The sequence below is a fragment of the Nicotiana sylvestris genome, chromosome 6, assembly GCF_000393655.2.
Source record: "Nicotiana sylvestris chromosome 6, ASM39365v2, whole genome shotgun sequence".
NCBI classification, from domain to species: domain Eukaryota; kingdom Viridiplantae; phylum Streptophyta; class Magnoliopsida; order Solanales; family Solanaceae; genus Nicotiana; species Nicotiana sylvestris.
Window position 1 is genome coordinate 174,929,271 of NC_091062.1, and position 17,899 is coordinate 174,947,169.

General features: G+C 42.4%; 1 protein-coding gene across 5 annotated transcripts; it reads right to left on the reverse strand.

Moving 5' to 3' along the window:
• Window positions 1-292: 292 nt before the first annotated feature.
• Window positions 293-6,268, reverse strand: LOC104242278 (uncharacterized). 5 transcript variants are annotated; one of them, XM_009797307.2, is made up of 7 exons: window positions 5,939-6,268; window positions 3,657-5,145; window positions 3,491-3,547; window positions 2,882-2,995; window positions 1,429-1,544; window positions 1,235-1,305; window positions 293-1,143 (listed from the first exon to the last, which is right to left on the reverse strand). In XM_009797307.2, the coding sequence occupies exons 3-7, from the start codon at window positions 3,521-3,523 to the stop codon at window positions 1,073-1,075; spliced, it is 405 nt and encodes a 134-aa protein (XP_009795609.1). In that variant the 5' UTR covers window positions 3,524-3,547; window positions 3,657-5,145; window positions 5,939-6,268; the 3' UTR covers window positions 293-1,072. The 5 variants fall into 5 exon arrangements, 2 of the variants coding, with proteins under 2 accessions (XP_009795609.1, XP_009795608.1); XR_011400316.1 differs by adding an exon at window positions 1,859-1,942 and having other exon boundaries at window positions 2,882-5,145; XR_714950.2 differs by adding an exon at window positions 1,718-1,942 and having other exon boundaries at window positions 2,882-5,145.
• Between the last annotated feature and the right edge of the window lie 11,631 nt (window positions 6,269-17,899).

The window sequence follows — 17,899 nt, forward strand, 5'->3', positions numbered from 1 at the left end:
TTGAGAAGAAACCAAGTAGAGGAACTCGGAGATAATTGTATCTCCAACACCTATTTTTATAGAAATTGATAAGTCTTTTAGCAACAGATCCTTCACTTTCGTACTTTGACCGACCCTCTATAGCACTTGGTAAAAGGGGATAGTTTCCAGATGCTACTCATGCAAATATTACAACTCCCAGTAAATTTACCTTCACGTGCTCAACTTGATTAACTTAATCTGCAAAACATTCAACATATTTTGTAGCTTTGAGCGTGCAAGACATACGTGCAGTAAGGAAGTGTGAGTAGACTTAAACCAATATATCTACTCTTTAGACTGGCAAAGATGTTCATTCTGGCAAATAGTACAGACGTGTTATGAGAATTGACTCCCCTCAAGCTGTAACTAACCAATTACAGCTACCAATATGCTTTACTGACAGACTACGCAGAAAACTAGTACCAACATAACTAAGAACCTAAGACACATTTGCAAGCTGTGACTCCAGATTGTGCCAGAGAGCAAATAGCATACAAGGCATACTTAGGCTCTATAGCCTCTTCAGTGAGCTGTAACAGGTCCAAGAATATAGCATAGGCACTAACAGAGCAGCTCCACTATTACAGATGTGCATCAAATTATCAGTTCTTTCCTCTCCCACGCTTCTTTCCACTCTTTGCCTCATTTTCTCGATCCTTCGACGCACTAGAGAATTTTCCCTTAGAGCTGCTATCAGGGTCTTCTGCCAAATTAGTTGCTTTTTCCTTCTCGTTCCCACTTCCTTTAACCTTCGACGAGCGAGATTTTAGCTTCTCCATGCCATTGGCACTGGGCTTGCCGCCATTTTGAGGGGTTTTATTTTTGGACTTGACGGCAGCTGTAACTGTTTCTTGCTTGGACTTGTTGCCAGTCGCTGACGGGGTATCTTGCTTGGACTTGGATTTGGGAGTACTACTGCTAACATCTTTAGACCGAGCAGATGGCTTTTCAGTATCATCAACAGATTTGCCACTGCTCTTTTTAGATTGGGCCCTAGATTTACTGCTGGTTGTATCGTCAGTTCTCCTGCCAGATTTTGAGGTGCCATCTTTTAAGTTGTGCTTAAGCTTACCATCATCCTTGGATTTCTGTCCAGATTTTGTTGTCGTGTCTTTTGACTTGCTGCAGAAAGAGATCCATCACTGAAACCGTTAGGCTTCCCAACAACATGTTAATACATCACACAAGCACAAGGTTAAGGAGAGTATACAACCTTTTAGGTGAAGCCTCCAATCTTTCATGCTTCGCTGATGATCAGCATTTCTAGGTTTTTTCTTCTTCTGCCTGGCATAGCGAAACCAGAGTCAAAGAAACACAAAGAATTCTCGTACTGCTAGAATATGAAGAAAAGATCATTTTTATAGAGGATTAACACCAAAAGTTTGTGGTGGAGTGGCAAATACTTACCTATCCTTAGCCATGAGGTAAATACTTCCCATCCTTTGCCATGAGGTCAGAGGTTTGAACCCTAAGTACAGAGTTTCCTTTGGTAGGGAGCGCTTTACGCCCCAAAGTGGGACTTCCTGGCACGAATCCGGGTTAGTCGGGTCCCAAAACGGGTAAAGGATACCAGGTGGTAACATTAAAAAAATATTTTTGTAATATATAGTGATTGAGAAAAAAAAAGCTAATTATCATTTATAATTATTTTTTTTTAAAAAAACAGGCTCTCACCATGTTGCACATTCTCGCTCACCTGACAAGTAGAAGCAGTACAGTGGTAGTGTGGTTAGGTATTAATCTCCCAGGCAAACAACTTGGTAATCACACAGTACTGTAGAAGCTAAATGAATTTAATCTAGAATAAAGCAATTTGTCAAGATAAAACATGACTAACGATAACCGTCATCCTAAGGCGCCCACGAAGGTGTGCTTTTTTGCATGGCTAGCGGCGAGGGGAGTGATCTTGATTGCGGAAAATCTGCGAAAGAGAGGAATTACACTTGTTAGTTGGTGCTACATGTGTAAAAGCTTAGGGGAAGAAGTTGATCATCTTTTGTTGCATTGCCCTGTGTCCTCGGGTTTGCGGAGGGCAATCTTGAATCTTTTTGGTGTTCAATAGGTGATGCCAAGCACTGTAAAGGAAATGTTAAATAGCTGGGCCGGTTTCCATAGAAAAAGAAAGTAAAAGGCATGGAAGTTCGCACCGTTAGCTCTCATGTGGATAGTTCTGGGGGAGAGAAATAGAGAGCTTATGAGGGGATTGAGTCTCCTTTTTCACATCTTAAGAGTAGTCTTTTATCTTTGATCGCTTTTTGGTGCACTCATATAACCCTTACTTGTATAGAAGATTGAGCTTCATTTGTAGAGAATCATGTTCTGATGTAAATTCTCTATTTTTTGGTATACTTCTTGCATACGGGAGTTTTATCCCTTGTGATTAATACAATTTACCTTATAAAAAAAGAGTGAATTCAAATAAAAATAAGCAATCAGAAATGAGTGCCAACAAATGTCAGTAACACAGAAGAGGGACGGTTGGAGAAAGAAGCGCAGTAGTCCCCTTCCCATAAGAGCAAAAAATTTAAATACGCATTCAGCAAGATTAAGGTGACATTTGCATTTGGCTTTTGTTGTTTCCTAACACAAATGTTAGGTTTTGAAACAAACAGCTATTTTAAAGAACAAGCAAAATATGTGTGTGTGTATACAAGCACTTAACAGGTGGCAACAAGTGGTAAGTCTATACTACTTGCTAACCACTATCGACTTTTATAACAAGAATTAGTTGGAAGAATTGCAGCATAAAGACAATTTACATTTGCAAAATAGAACAAGAATAGCACAGAGCATTAGTATGATAGAAACACACAGAATAAGAAAGGATTAAACAACATGAACAATGATTTAAAATGCTTACCTTGTCCTTGCCTGAAGCACGCTGCTTTCTCTTTGCACTTGTCCTGGGTGTTTCCTCTTCATTACTTTCATGTTTAGAAGAGTTATCAAGAGACTCTGGCGAAGGTACTATTTCCTGCACAACAAAATGATAACGCGAGACAGGCATGGAGGGTCATGCCGTCATGGAAAGTCTAACGCAGAAATAAAGTCTAACAGGCTCGCTTGTAAGAACTACACAAACAGGACAAAATCCATATTTGTAAATCCCCGCTCTCATGCTGATGGACTTGGAAGATACAGACAGACTACATTAAAATATATATATATATATATATATATATAAATATATAATAGGATACCATATAGCACAACTGCATGAGTAAACAAAAGCATGAATGACATGCCCCAAAAACAATTGAAGCATGACAAAAACAAACAGCTCAAGAACAGCTGCTGTATCCTGAACACAGTTCTCAACATATATAAACAGAAAAAAAAAATCAGAAAAATGTTGAAGAAACAGAAGATCATTTAGGCCTGAGGTTGATGAAATATGGAAGTTACATCACCCAGTGAGCTGGGGTTAAAAAAAAGGCTAGTTATAGTTCTGGAGAGAATAAAGCTGTACCCATATACTGATAGATGGACCCTTCCATGTCATTTGACTGATGTGCTAAAAGATCGCCTACACAATAAGGAGAACAAATGATGAGAGATCGCCTACAAGAGAAACGTTTAATCCTATAAAGAATTATTATTCCTAAGACAAAGCGGCTAAGTATAGCAAAGTCAACCTTCACTTCTACAACTTCAACATCAGAACCCTCAACTGAGATCTCAGTTAACAGCTTGCCATGTATCCAATAGATTAGTGATGTTTCATACGGAAAGATCTAGATTCTTGCAAAAGTAAGACAAACCACCACAAGTTTTCGTATGCTTTATCACTCATGTAGTAAATAAATATTGCAATAAGTGAATCTCTTCATGAACTAATTTCTAGAATTCCTTCTCGAACAACACTAGAAGGAATTCACTGGTTTTTTTTTGTTGTTGTTTTTGTCTACTCGAACAACAGATTTTACTGAGCTGAATCTCTACTTCTGTCCCCAGACCTGTAGCACTGACACCTAAACTGGAGTTCGTATCTCGTTACAGTTACAGCTAGTTAAGGACAGAGAGGATGTGTGAATCCTTCCTTCCTGCATATCTGGTTTCAATTTCAGCTAGTTAAGGACAAGAGCAGAACTTTGGGATCACTGTGACAGCAAGTTAAGTATCAGCATTGGACTGTCAAACATTACTGTACTAATTAAGCACTTTATTAACTTTGATTGTTACATTTGCTGGTATAATTCTTCACCATCTTGAAGCTAACTTAAGGCTCAAGAATAGCTAAAAAATACAGCAGGGAGAAATGTGCAAGCCCAGTAGCTGGAAATGGCTTCTCATTCCTGCTAGTTTGGAGGAGAAGGCAATACCTTAGGTCAAGCAAAGAAAACATTAAACGGTGTAGAGGGGAAAAAGAAAAGAAAAAAGAAGAAGCAGCAAAACAATTACCGCAAATATAGAAAGGATTAAGTTGCAGAAGTGGGGCAGAAAGCAATAGAAGAAGGGGAGAAGGAAAAGTGGTGCACCAGTGGAAATACCATTCAGTTTTCATAGAAACCCACCTTTCACAATGGATCAAGACAACACAATCAAGCAAACCCACCTTTCACAATGGATCAAGACAACACAATCAAGCAAAACATAGTGTCATTCATAATTTGCTCAAGAGGCTGGATACAAAGCAAGACTTACAAGTAGTACGACATAGTTGAATGATCACCTGAAGGCCAATGATAATAAGCTGGAAATTATTACTCACTTGGCAAAATGACTGAGTAGACTCATTGAAATTTATTGGACTTCAGACTAGCTTTTCTTATCAATTGGAAAAATTCGATGAAAATAGATTGCTCTAGGAGAGTTTTTCCTGTACCCAAAATTGAACTGCTCCGTTCTTAGTTACAGTTCTTGCTTAATGAGGAGTTCCTTCTTTGATCATGGATAAGGAATTAAAGACACACTTAGACCACATGAGCTTCTGATAGACACCTAGACTAAAAATAAGCTAACAGTTTACTAGAATTAAAACAGACAAATAAATTTACAAAATTAGAATAGACACAAATTAACTTAAACACAGCTCCTGAGGCACGGAGACGTTTTGCTGATCGTCGTGAACCCATAACCTCACTTTAGACCTCCAACAGCTACTCTCTACCCAGCTACTAGCTTCTGCATCACGTGGGGATGTAGAAATATCAGATTACACCTTAAAAACAGTAAGAAGGCCTAGAATATGAGAACCCAATTTGTGCTTGCACATTCTACTTTCTATTAAAACAATATCTGACCAATAATCAGAAAAATGTGCAGAAGAACAACTACTACTATGTCTAAGTCCAAGCAAGATGGGGAATCAAAAGAATGTGTCACGTGTCTAAAGAAAACTTTTAAACCTGTATCATTACTAGTATGACCACGATATAATATGCCAGAAAGTCCACTATAGGATCAAAGAAATACATGAAGATCTGATACTACCTTGACAAAAAACTAATTGTTCAGACAAGCTTCTTTCCTTCTTTTTCCTTCTTACATTTCTGTTTAAAGCAAAAGAAATACATAGAAGGGATAATTGTGCTTTTATTATGGCAAATTCTAGTTTTGATTTCTGGCATACTTGACACTAGAAACATTTAGATCCTTTTATTAATAATACAGTCAGCTATTGGTCCCCTCCATTACCAAATTTCTGCAAATGCAAAAGATATTATCATAAAACAAAAGGTACTAAAAATTCTCCAAGGCATAAAATGAGTAATCTCATGATATAATAATTAAAAACACAGAATCTTGAAACATTTATCTGTAGTAGGACTAATAATTGAGGGACCAAAACAGCAACCTTGCACCACAGGAACTTTTAGATACTATACATAAATTTAAACTTAAAATTTTTTTGGGAACAAATTCAAAATCTAGAACAGTAAGAAAAAGTTAAGAAAAGAATGATTGTACATCCTACCTCCTTGTACTTCTGCTGAATGAAATGAACAAGTTGGGGTTAGCCAAAGCTACCCAACCAACACTTGGTAGCTTTGACCCCAAAAAAAAAGAAGGAGAAAGATTGTACAGAGGAAAGTGAATTGTGCAAAGCTCTAACTCTATTGAACCCTAATAACTCCATCACACACCCAAGTTAATAGCAGAGATTAGACCGTCAGATACTGAAGCAGCCAGCAGAGATTGAATTGAATTGCAATGGCTCTGCTGCAACGCCTTAATATTTGGTAGAAGCGTTATGTGAATGTATGTAATTTGTTAGAATAGTTATGTAATTTGTCCTAGTCTCTTGTGTAATACAAGTAGCTTATGTGTTATGTATACATATAAATAGGGCATATGGTAACATAGAATATTAATTAATAATATTTTTATCCATGCTTTCTCACATGGTATCTATCACGATCCGGAATTCTCACCCTCGGAAGTCGTGATGGCGCATACTCGTAGAAGTTAAGCAAGCCATGAACTTAGAAACCACTAATTCATTCGTTTTTATACATGTTTCACCAGTTAAATTAATGACAACGGAAAATAAAATTTAGCGAAAGTCTTAAATAAATATGAAACCCAAATATCTAAAAACCAATACATATCTCTACCCAGAACCTGGTGTCACATCATCCACGGACTACTAAGAATACTACATACATCAATTTGAAAGAAAGATAACACTGTTTGTCTCGAATACATGAGATAACAGAATATAAAATAGGATAGAGTAGACGCCGGGCCTGCGGACGCCTGCAAGGCTACCTTGATGTCTAGGTGGACTGAAGGCTGGCTCTCGAGCTAATGTTGCTGCTCAAACGCTGCTCTGGTATCTGCACATAAGTGCAGAGTGTAGCATCAACACAACCGACCCCATGTGTTGGTAAGTGTCTAGCCTAACTCCGATGAGGTAGTGACGAGGCTAGGACCAGACTCTAGATAAACCTGTGCAGTTATATAATATATAGCGGAAAAAGTAAACAGGTAATAAGCAATCAAAGCTAGGGAAGGGGAACATGCTTCGGGGGTAGCAGATAAAACAGAATATCAAAGAATAATAAGGAAAGTACAATTTAACTTCTAACACGGATAAAAAGAAATAAGGCAACTTTCACTTTCAGTTTCATCTTGTTGCAGACGTGCAACCCGATCTCATTTCTCATATCTTGTGGTAGGCGTACCACCCGCTCCCATTTCATTATATTTTGTGGTAGGCGTACCACCCACTCCCATTTCATTATATCTCGTGGTAGGCGTACCACTCGCTCCCATTTCATTATATCTCGTGGTAGGTGTACCACCCGCTCCCATTTCATCGATCTTGTGGTAGGCGTACCACCCGCTCCCATTTCTTCATATCTTGTGGTAGGCATACTACCCACTCCCATTTCATTATATCTTATGGTAGGCGTACCACCCGCTCCCATTTACAAGTCATCACAAAATTTTAAGAAATTCCGGCAAGGGAACAAAAATAATATAATAACTTCCTGGCAAGGGAACAACAATATCGAAACAGTCATACCGGCAAGGGAGAATCAGCTATAACCAAATCCTAACTCATTTTGTACTCAGCTCAATTAATGACAATACTCAATCATAACTAAGATCTACGAAGATAAAATCAATCTTTACTCAATATAGGAGATCATTAATTAAAGCATCCGAAGTGCCATCTAAGAGCATGACAACGTTCAAATTTAAAACTCACGGTCATGCTCGACAGCAACGTCTATATACTCGTCACCATGCCTATACGTCACACTCAACAAGAAGCAAGTAGCAAATAGGACTCAACTCCTAATCCCTCAAGTTGAGGTTAGACCGAACACTTACCTCGAACTTTCACGACCAACTCAAGCCTCGAACACTGCTTTTCCTCTCAAATTCGGCTCCAACCCAATCGAATCTATACATAATTGACTCAATATCATCAATAAGTGCTAAACAATCCAATTCCAATGTTCAATTATAACTTTCCAATCATTCTTCCCAAAATCCCAAAAATCGACTTCGGGCCTGCTTGGTCAAAACACGAGGTTCGGACCAAAACCCGATCACCCATTCGCCCGAATATATAATTTGTTTTCAAATCTGACCCCAAAACGAGGTCTAAATCACAAATAATCAAAAAGCCCTAACTCTACCAAAATCCCTAATTTCTACCCTTAATTACATGTTTTAGGCCTAAAAATTTAGTGGGTGTTGATGGAAAATGAAGAAAACAAGTTAAAGATTACTTACCCCAAGAGATTATGGTGAAGAGAAGTTTCGCCTAAGAGCTTTGGAGAAGAAGATGTTTGTGAAATTTTTATAAAATCCCAAAAGTGTTCTGTTTTTGGCCTTTTTAAAATCACTAGGCGAAAATGCCCTTCGCGTTCGCGATGGTCAGGCTGGGTGAGCCTTCGCGTTCGCGTACACGGGCTCACGTTCGCGGAGAGTAATCTCCTCGAGCCCTCGCGTTCGCGTTCGCGTAAGACAACTACCCCACCCCCTGCCCAGTCCCATTTGGCCTTCGTGTTCGCTTGGGCAGGACCGCGTTCGCGAAAGATTATCCCCCCCAAAGCCTCGCGTTCGCGACCTGAGCTACGCGTTCGCGTAAAAGGAAATTCCTTCAGCAACAATTAACCCATCGCGTTCACGTGGGTACTCCCGCGAACGCGAAGAAACAGGTACCAGAAACCCAACAGCTCAGAAACCTGCAACATTTTCTTAGTCCGAAACCCTTCGAAACACATCCGAATCACACCCTAGCCCTCAAGGCTCCTAACCAAACACACGTGCTATCTCAACAACTTCATATGAACTTATTCGTGCGATCAAATCGCCAAAATAACCTCAAAAACAATGAATCAAACCTCAAAATCAAAGGATTTTTCTCAAACTTCATTAAACATCAACTTTAGCAATTTAGGTCCGAATCACGTCAAACGGATTCCGTTTTCAACCTAATTTTACAGAAATGACTTAAACCATATATAAGTCCTGTACCAGACGCCGGAACTAAAATACGGGCCCGATACCATCGCTTTCTAATCAGATTTCATTTCAAAATTCCTTAAACATCTTCAAAAAACAATTTTACTTAAAAATTAATTTCTCGTGCTTGGGACCTCAGAATTTGATTCCGGGCATACACCCAAGTCCCATATTTTCCTACGGACCCTCCGGGACCATCAAATCACGGGTATGGGTCCGTTTATCCAAAATGTTGACCAAAGTATTCATTTTAAACTCAAATTTCATTATTTTCACAAAATTTCATATTTAAGCTTTCTGGCTATGCACCTGGAATGCACACGCAAATCGAAGCAACTCTAAATGAGGTTTTCAAAGTCTCAGAAGCACAGAATGCAATTAAAAATAGGCAATAACCCTTTGGGTCGTCACATTCTCCACCTCTAAAACAACCGTTCATCCTCGAACGGATAGAAAAAAGAAGTACCTGAGTCGGGGAAAAGATGAGGATAATGGCTCCGCATATCATACTCGGAATCCCAGGTCGATGCCTCAGGAGGCTGAACACGAATAGAAGGAAAACTCTTCGACCTCAACTGACAAACCTGTCGGTCTAGAATAACCACCGGCTTCTCCTAATAAGACAAGTCCTTGTCCAACTGGATAGTGCTGAAATCTAACACGTGGGATGGATTGCCGTGATACTTCCGAAGCATGGACACATGAAACACTGGATGCACGACTGATAAGCTCGGCGGCAATGCAAGTCTATAAGCTACCTCTCCCACTCGATCAAGAATCTCAAACGGGCCAATGAACCTAGGGCTAAGCTTGCCCTTCTTCCCAAATATCATCATGCCCTTCACAGGCGACACTCGGAGCAATACTCGCTCACCAACCATGAAAGCCACATCTTGAACATTGCGGTCTGCATAACTCTTTTGCCTAGACTGAGCTGTACGAAGCCTATCCTGAATGATCCTAACCTTGTCCAAGGCCTCCTGAACCAGATCCATACCCAACAATCGAGCCTTTCCCGGATCAAAACATCCAACCGGAGATCGACACCGCCTACCATATAAAGCCTCATAAGGAGCCATCTGAATACTCGACTGGTAGCTGTTGTTGTAGGAAAACTCTGCTAAAGGCAATAATTGATCCCACGAACCTCCAAAGTCAATAACACAAGCTCCGAGAATATCCTCCAATATCTGAATAGTCCGCTCGGACTGCCCGTCCGCCCGAGGATGAAATGTTGTACTCAACTCAACCTGGGTGCCCAACTCTCGCTGAACTGCTCTCCAGAAACGTGAAGTAAACTGCGTACCTCGGTCCAAAATGATAGATACCGACACACCATAAAGGCGAACAATCTCCCGGATATAGATCTCAGCTAACCTCTTGGATGAATAAGAGACTGCCACAGGAATGAAATGCGCTAACTTGGTCAGCCTATCAATAATGACCCAAACTGCGTCGAACTTCTTCCGAGTCAGCGGAAGTCCAGTAACGAAGTCCATAGTGATCCGCTCCCACTTCCACTCGGGAAGCTCAATCCTATGAAACAATCCACCAGGCCTCTGATGCTCATACTTAACCTGCTGACAATTCAAACACCGAGCTACATATGCTACAATATCCTTCTTCATTCTACGCCACCAATAATGCTACCGCAAATCCTGATACATCTTCGCGGCGCCCGGATGAATAGAGTACCTAGAGCTATGGGCCTTCTCTAAAATCAACTCTCGCAGCCCATCCACATTAGGCACACAAACTCGACCCTGCAGTCTCAAAACTCCATCATCACCTAAGGTAACCTGCTTGGCTCCTCCACACTGCACCGTGTCTCTAAGGACACACAAATGAGGATCATCATACTGTCGATCACGGATACGCTCCAATAAAGAAGAACGAGTGACCGTGCAAGCTAATACACGACTAGGCTCAGAAATATCCAACCTCACAAATCGATTGGCCAAAGCCTGAACATCCAAGGCAAGCGGTCTCTCACCGACCGGAATATAAACAAGACTGCCCATACTGGCTGACTTCCTACTCAAGGCATCGACCACCACATTGGCTTTCCCGGGTGATATAAGATAGTGATGTCATAATCTTTTAACAACTCCAACCACCTCCTTTGCCTCAAATTCAACTCCTTTTGCTTGAACAAATACTGAAGACTCTTATGATCCGTGAACACCTCACACGCCACGCCATACAGATAGTGCCTCCAAATCTTCAATGCGTGAACAATGGATGCCAACTCTAAATCATGAACCGGATAGTTCTTCTCATGAATCTTCAACTGCCTCGAAACAGAGGCAATGACCTTGCCATCCTGCATCAACACTGCACCAAGCCCAATGCGAGATGCATCACAATAAACTATATAAGGCCCTGAACCTGTGGGCAAAACCAACACCGGTGTCGTAGTCAGAGCTTTCTTGAGCTTCTGAAAGCTCGCCTCACACTCATCCGACCATCTGAACTAGGCACCCTTCTGGGTCAACCTGGTCATCAGGACTGCAATAGATGAAAACCCCTTCACGAACCGACGATAGTAGCCTGCCAATCCCAAGAAACTCCAAATCTCTGTAGCTGATGCTGGTCTAGGCCAGTTCTTGACTTCCTCAATCTTCTTCGGATCAACCTGAATACCCTCTACTGACACAACATGACCCAGGAATGCAACTGAACTCAACCAGAACTCACACTTTGAGAACTTAGCATATAACTGACTATCCTTCAGAGTCTGAAGAATCACTCTGAGATGCTGCTCGTGCTCCTCCTGGCTACAGGAATATATCAAAATATCATCAATGAAGACGATCACGAACGAGTCCAAATAAGGCATGAACACCCGGTTCATCAAATCCATAAAAGTTGTTGGGGCATTTGTCAACCCGAATGACATAACCAAGAACTCATAATGCCCGTACCAAGTGCGAAATGCTGTCTTAGGGACATCGGATGCCCTAATCCTCAACTGATGGTAGCCAGATCTCAAGTCAATCTTTGAAAATACCTTGGCACCCTGAAGCTGATCGAACAAATCATCAATCCTCAGCAGTGGATACTTATTCTTGATTGTAACCTTGTTTAATTGCCGATAATCAATGCACATTCTTATCGAACCATCCTTTTTCTTAACGAACAACACCGGCGCACCCCAAGGCGAAACGCTGGGCCTAATGAAACCCTTCTCAAGCAAGTATTGCAACTGCTCCTTCAACTCTTTCAACTCTGGCGGGGCCATGCGATATGGCAGAATAGAAATGGGTTGAGTGCCTGGAGTCAAATCGATGCAAAAATCAATATCCCTATCGGGTGGCATCCCTAGTAGGTCTGAAGGGAAAACCTCAGGAAACTCACGAACCACGAGCACAGAATCAATAGAGGGAACCTCAACACTAGAATCACGAACATAAGCCAAATAGGACAAACACCCCTTCTCGACCATACGTCGAGCCTTCACATATGAAATAACACTGCGGGTAGAATGACTATGAGTCCCTCTCCACTCTAAACGGGACAAATCCGGTAAGGCTAAGGTCACAGTCTTGGAATGGCAATCCAAGATAGGGTGGTACGGGGATAACCAGTCCATCCCCAATATAACATCGAAATCGACCATGTCTAGAAGCAACAAATCCACGCGAGTCTCAAGACCCCCGATCACCACAATACAAGAACGATGGACTCGATCAACCACAATAGAATCACCCACCGGTGTAGACATATAAACAAGATCACTCAATGAATCACTAGGCATGATCAGATACGATGCAAAATAAGACGACATATACGAGTACGTAGACCCTAGATAAAATAGCACCGAAGCATCTCTATCACAAACCAGAATAATACCTGTAATGACTGCATCTGAAGCCTCAGCCTTGGGCCTGGATGGAAGGGCGTAACATCGGGGCTGGGCCCCACCACCTTGAACTACCTCTTTGGGACGGCCTGCTGCTGGCTGGCCTCCACCTCTAGGACCTCTACCTCTACCTCTAGCACCTCTACCCCTACCTCTAGCTGACTGGGTGGCCTGTGGAACACTTGGGGCCTGAACCATAGCAAGAGAACCCTGATGCGGAGAACTGCTCGAAGCTCGAGGGCAATACCTAGCAATATGCCTCGTGTCGCCACAAGTAAAACAAGCCCTCGACTGCTGGGGCTGACGAGCCTGGAAACTCTGAAGCGGTGGTGGACTTATAGGTGCTGGTGGTGCATTGAAGGACTGCTGATCAGAATACTGCATCGGCGGACCACGACTACCTGAAGCACCGTGAGAAACCTGAAAGCTAAAGGGCCTAGGAGGATGGCCTCAAACCATATGAATCTCTACCTCCAAACGAGGTACCACTGAATCTACCTGAATGACGGGGCCTCTTATCTGACCCATGACCACCTCCCTGCGACAGAACCATCTCAACTTTGCGGGCCACATTGGCCGCCTCCTGAAAGGTGATCTCACTCCCAGTCTCTCTAGCCATCTGAAGACGAATTAGCTGAATCAGACCACTAATAAATCTCCTCACCCTCTCTCTCTCTCGGTAGGAAGTATGACAAGAGCATGGCGAGCTAAGTCAATGAACTTGGTCTCATACTGGGTAACAGTCATGGAACCCTGCTGGAGGTGCTCAAACTGACTCCAATAGTCCTCTTTCTGAGTAATGGGGAGAAACTTCTCCAGAAACAACACTGAAAACTGCTCCCAAGTCAAGGATGGCGAACCGACTGGTCTAGCTAAGCAATAATCCCTCCACCAAGTCTTGGCAGATCCAGAAAAGCGAAATGTAGCAAAATCAACCCTATTGGTCTCAACAATACCCATGTTCCTGACAACCTTGTGGCAACTGTATAGAAAATCCTGGGGATCCTTAGAAGAAGCACCGCTGAAAGTAGTAGTGAAGAGCTTGGTGAACCTATCCAGCCTCCACAAAGCATCGGTAGACATGGCTGCTCCGTCGCTGGTCTGAGCTACTACACCCGACTGGACTGCCCCAACTAGCTGAACCGTTGGAGTCTAAATCTGAGGAGCCACCTGCTCCGAAGTGCGAGTAGCAGGAGTCTGAGCCCCTCCTCCAGCCTAAGAGACGACTGGTGCTACAGGAAGTAAACCTGCTCGGGTGACACTCTCCATGAGGCCCACTAATCGGACCAGAGCATCCTGAAGAACTGGGATAGCAATAAACCCATCCGGGACCTGAGCTGGGCCCACCGGAACCTCCTCGTCAAAATTAGCCTGAGGCTCCGCCACTGGTGCTGCTGCTCGGGGGTGAGATCTTCCCCTACCTCGGCCTCTAGCACGGCCTCGGCCTTGCCCTCTGCGCCTCATAGGAGCTGCTGCTGGGGGCTCGGGCTGCTGAGCGGTAGATGAGGAAGTGCGTGTTCTCGCTATCTACGAAAGAATAGAGTAGGAAGGCAATCAGTATTCAGAAACAAAACCGCACAACAGGAAAGAACAAATGTGAAATTTTCCTAACTCTGTAGCCTTTGGGGGATAAACACAGACGTCTCCGTACCGATCCCTCAGACTTTACTGAGCTTGTCCGTGAATTGTGAGATCTGTGTAACCTAGAGCTCTGATACCAACTTGTCACGACCTGGAATTCCCACCCTCGGGAGTCGTGATGGCACCTATTCGTAGAAGTTAGGTAAGCCATGAACTTAGAAACCACTAACTCATTCGTTAAATTATCCATGATTAAGCATTTAAATGACATCGAAAAATAAAATTTAGCGAAAGTCTTAAATAAATATGAAACCCAAATATCTAGAAACCAATATATGTCTCTACCCAGAACCTGGTGTCACATCATCCACGGACTACTAAGAATACTACATACATTAGTTTGAACGAAAGATAACGCTGTCTGTCTCGAATACATGAGATAACAGAATATAAAATAGGATAGAGTAGACGCCGAGCCTGTGGACGCATGCAAGACTACCTCGGTGTCTAGGTGAACTAAAGGCTGACTCCCGAGCTAATGTTGCTGCTCAAACGTTGCTCCAGTATCTGCATATAAGTGCAGAGTGTAGCATCAGCACAACCGACCCCATGTGCTGGTAAGTGTGTGGCCTAACCCCGGCGAGGTAGTGACGAGGCTAGGACCAGACTCCAGATAAACCTGTAAAGTTATATAATATATAGCGAAAAAAGTAAACAGGTAATAAGCAATCAAAGCTGGGGAAGGGGAACATGCTTCGGGGGTAGCAGATAAAACAGAATATCAAAGACTAATAAGGAAACTACAATTTAACTTCTAACACGGATAAAAAGAAATAAGGCAACTTTCACTTTCAGTTTCATCTTGTTGCAGGCGTGCAAACCGATCCCATTTCTCATATCTTATGGTAGGCGTACCACCCGCTCCCATTTCATTATATGTCGTGGTAGGCGTACCACCCGCTCCCATTTCATCGATCTTGTGGTAGACATACCACCACTCCCATTTCATCATATCTTGTGGTAGGCGTACCACCCGCTCCCATTTCATTATATCTTGTGGTAGGCATACCACCCTCTCCCATTTACAAGTCATCACAAAATTTCAAGAAATCCCGGTAAGGGAACAAAAATAATATAATAACTTCCCGGCAAGGGAACAACAATATATCGAAACAGTCATCCCGGCAAGGGAGAATCAACTATAACCAAATCCTTACTCATTTTGTACTCAACTCAATTAATGACAATACTCAATCATAACTAAGATCTACGAGGATAAAATCAATCTTTACTCAATATAGGAGATCATTAATTAAAGCATCCGAAGTGCCATCTAAGAGCACAACAACGTTCAAATTTAAGACTCACGGTCATGCTTGACAGCAACGTATAAATACTCGTCACCATGCCTATACGTCGCACTCAACAAGAAGCAAGTAGCAAATAGGACTCAACTCCTAATCCCTCAAGCTGAGGTTAGACCGAACACTTACCTCAAACTTTCACGGCCAACTCAAGCCTCGAACACTGCTTTTCCTCTCAAATTCGGCTCTAACCCAATCGAATCTATACATAATTGACTCAATATCATCAATAAGTGCTAAACAATCCAATTCCAATGTTCAATTATAACTTTCCAATCATTCTTCCCAAAATTCCAAAAATCGACCCCGGGCCCGCTTGGTCAAAACACGAGGTTCGGACCAAAACCTGATCACTCATTCGCCTACGAGCCCGAATATATAATTTGTTTTCAAATCCGACCCCAAAACGAAGTCTAAATCACAAATAATCAAAAAGCCCTAACTCTACCCAAATCCCTAATTTCTACCCTTAATTACATGTTTTAGGCCTAAAAATCTAGTGGGTGTTGATGGAAAATGAAGAAAACAAGTTAAAGATTACTTACCCAAGAGATTATGGTGAAGAGAAGCTTCGCCTAAAGGCTTTGGAGAAGAAGATGTTTGTGAAATTTTTATATAATCCCGCCTTTTTAAAATCACTAGGCGAAAATGCCCTTCGCGTTCGCGACTGACCCTTCGCGTTCGCGACTGACCCTTCGCGTTCGCGATGGTCAGGCTGGGTGAGCCTTCGTGTTCGCGTACATGGGCTCGCGTTCGCGGAGAGTAATCTCCTCGAGCCCTCGCATTCGCGTTCGCGTAAGACAACTACCCCACCCCCTGCCCAGGCCCATTTGGCCTTCGCGTTCGGGTGGCCAGGACCACGTTCGCGAAGGGTTATCCCCCCAAAGCCTCATGTTCGCGACCTGAGCTACGCGTTCGCGTAGAAGGAAATTCCTTCAGTAACAATTAACCCATCGCGTTCGCGTGGGTACTCCCGCGAACGCGAAGAAAGAAGTACCACAAACCCAACAGCTGAGAAACTTGCAACATTTTCTAAGTGCGAAACCCTCCGAAACACATCCGAATCACACCCGAGCCCTCGGGGCTCCTAACCAAACACACGTACTAACTCAACAACTTCATACGAACTTATCCGTGCGATCAAATCGCCAAAATAACCTCAAAAACAATGAATCAAACCTCAAAATCAAATGATTTTTCTCAAACTTCATAAAACATCAACTTTAGAAATTTAGGTCCGAATTACGTCAAACGGACCCCGTTTTCAACCAAATTTTACAAAAATGACTTAAACCATATATAAGACCTATACCAGGTGCCAGAACCAAAATACGAGCCTGATACCATCGCTTTCTAATAAGATTTCATTTCAAAATTCCTTAAACATTTTCAGAAAATAATTTTACTTAAAAATTCATTTCTCTAGCTTGGGACCTCGGAATTCGATTTTGGGCATATGCCCAAGTCCCATATTTTCCTACGGACCCTCCGAGACTGTCAAATCATGGGTTCAGGTCCGTTTAACCAAAATGTTGACCGAAGTCAAATTTATTTATTTTAAACTCAAATTTCATCATTTTTCACAGAATTTCATATTTAAGCTTTCCGGCTACGCGCCCGAACTGCGTACGCAAATTGAGGCGACTCTAAATGAGGTTTTCAAGGCTCCGAAAGCACAGAATGCAATTAAAAACAGGTGTTGACCCTTTGGGTCATCACAGTATTAGAGCATTGGTGAGATAATTGTCGTTGTGCATCATTCCAACGACATCTGGGAAGAAATCAGTCGTCACCGTGCACTTTTCCAATAACCTGAGAAGCTGTTTGTGTCAAAACAACCTTTTTACTGGTGTTTTACATAAACCAACACCACCACAGTGTTCTCCATCCACGAGCATCAATGAGAAACTCCGAAAAGGTCAGACAATCATTGTGCATCAATTTCCGGCAACTGTTTTCCAGATCTGATTACACCACCTCTCTATTAGTGAGTGTTGTGCTAAAACCAACACCACCAACATACTTGGAAGGCTGCGACGACCAAACCCCAAGAAACCACCCCGGCAGAAACCCTAACATGCGCCATCACGCGCGTGTTAAATCACTGACACTGGCGATGTATCTGTGCGCGTGGGCACTATTCCGG

Coding starts and splice junctions, on each gene's coding strand:
- LOC104242278 (XM_009797307.2), bottom strand. CDS start 3,523: ATGACATGGAAGGGTCCATCTATCAGTATATGG. Junction 1,545..2,881: donor GTGCTTCAGGCAAGGACAAG/GTAAGCATTTTA, acceptor GATTCGTGCCAG/GAAGTCCCACTTTGGGGCGT. Junction 1,144..1,234: donor TTGGAGGCTTCACCTAAAAG/GTTGTATACTCT, acceptor CTCTTTCTGCAG/CAAGTCAAAAGACACGACAA.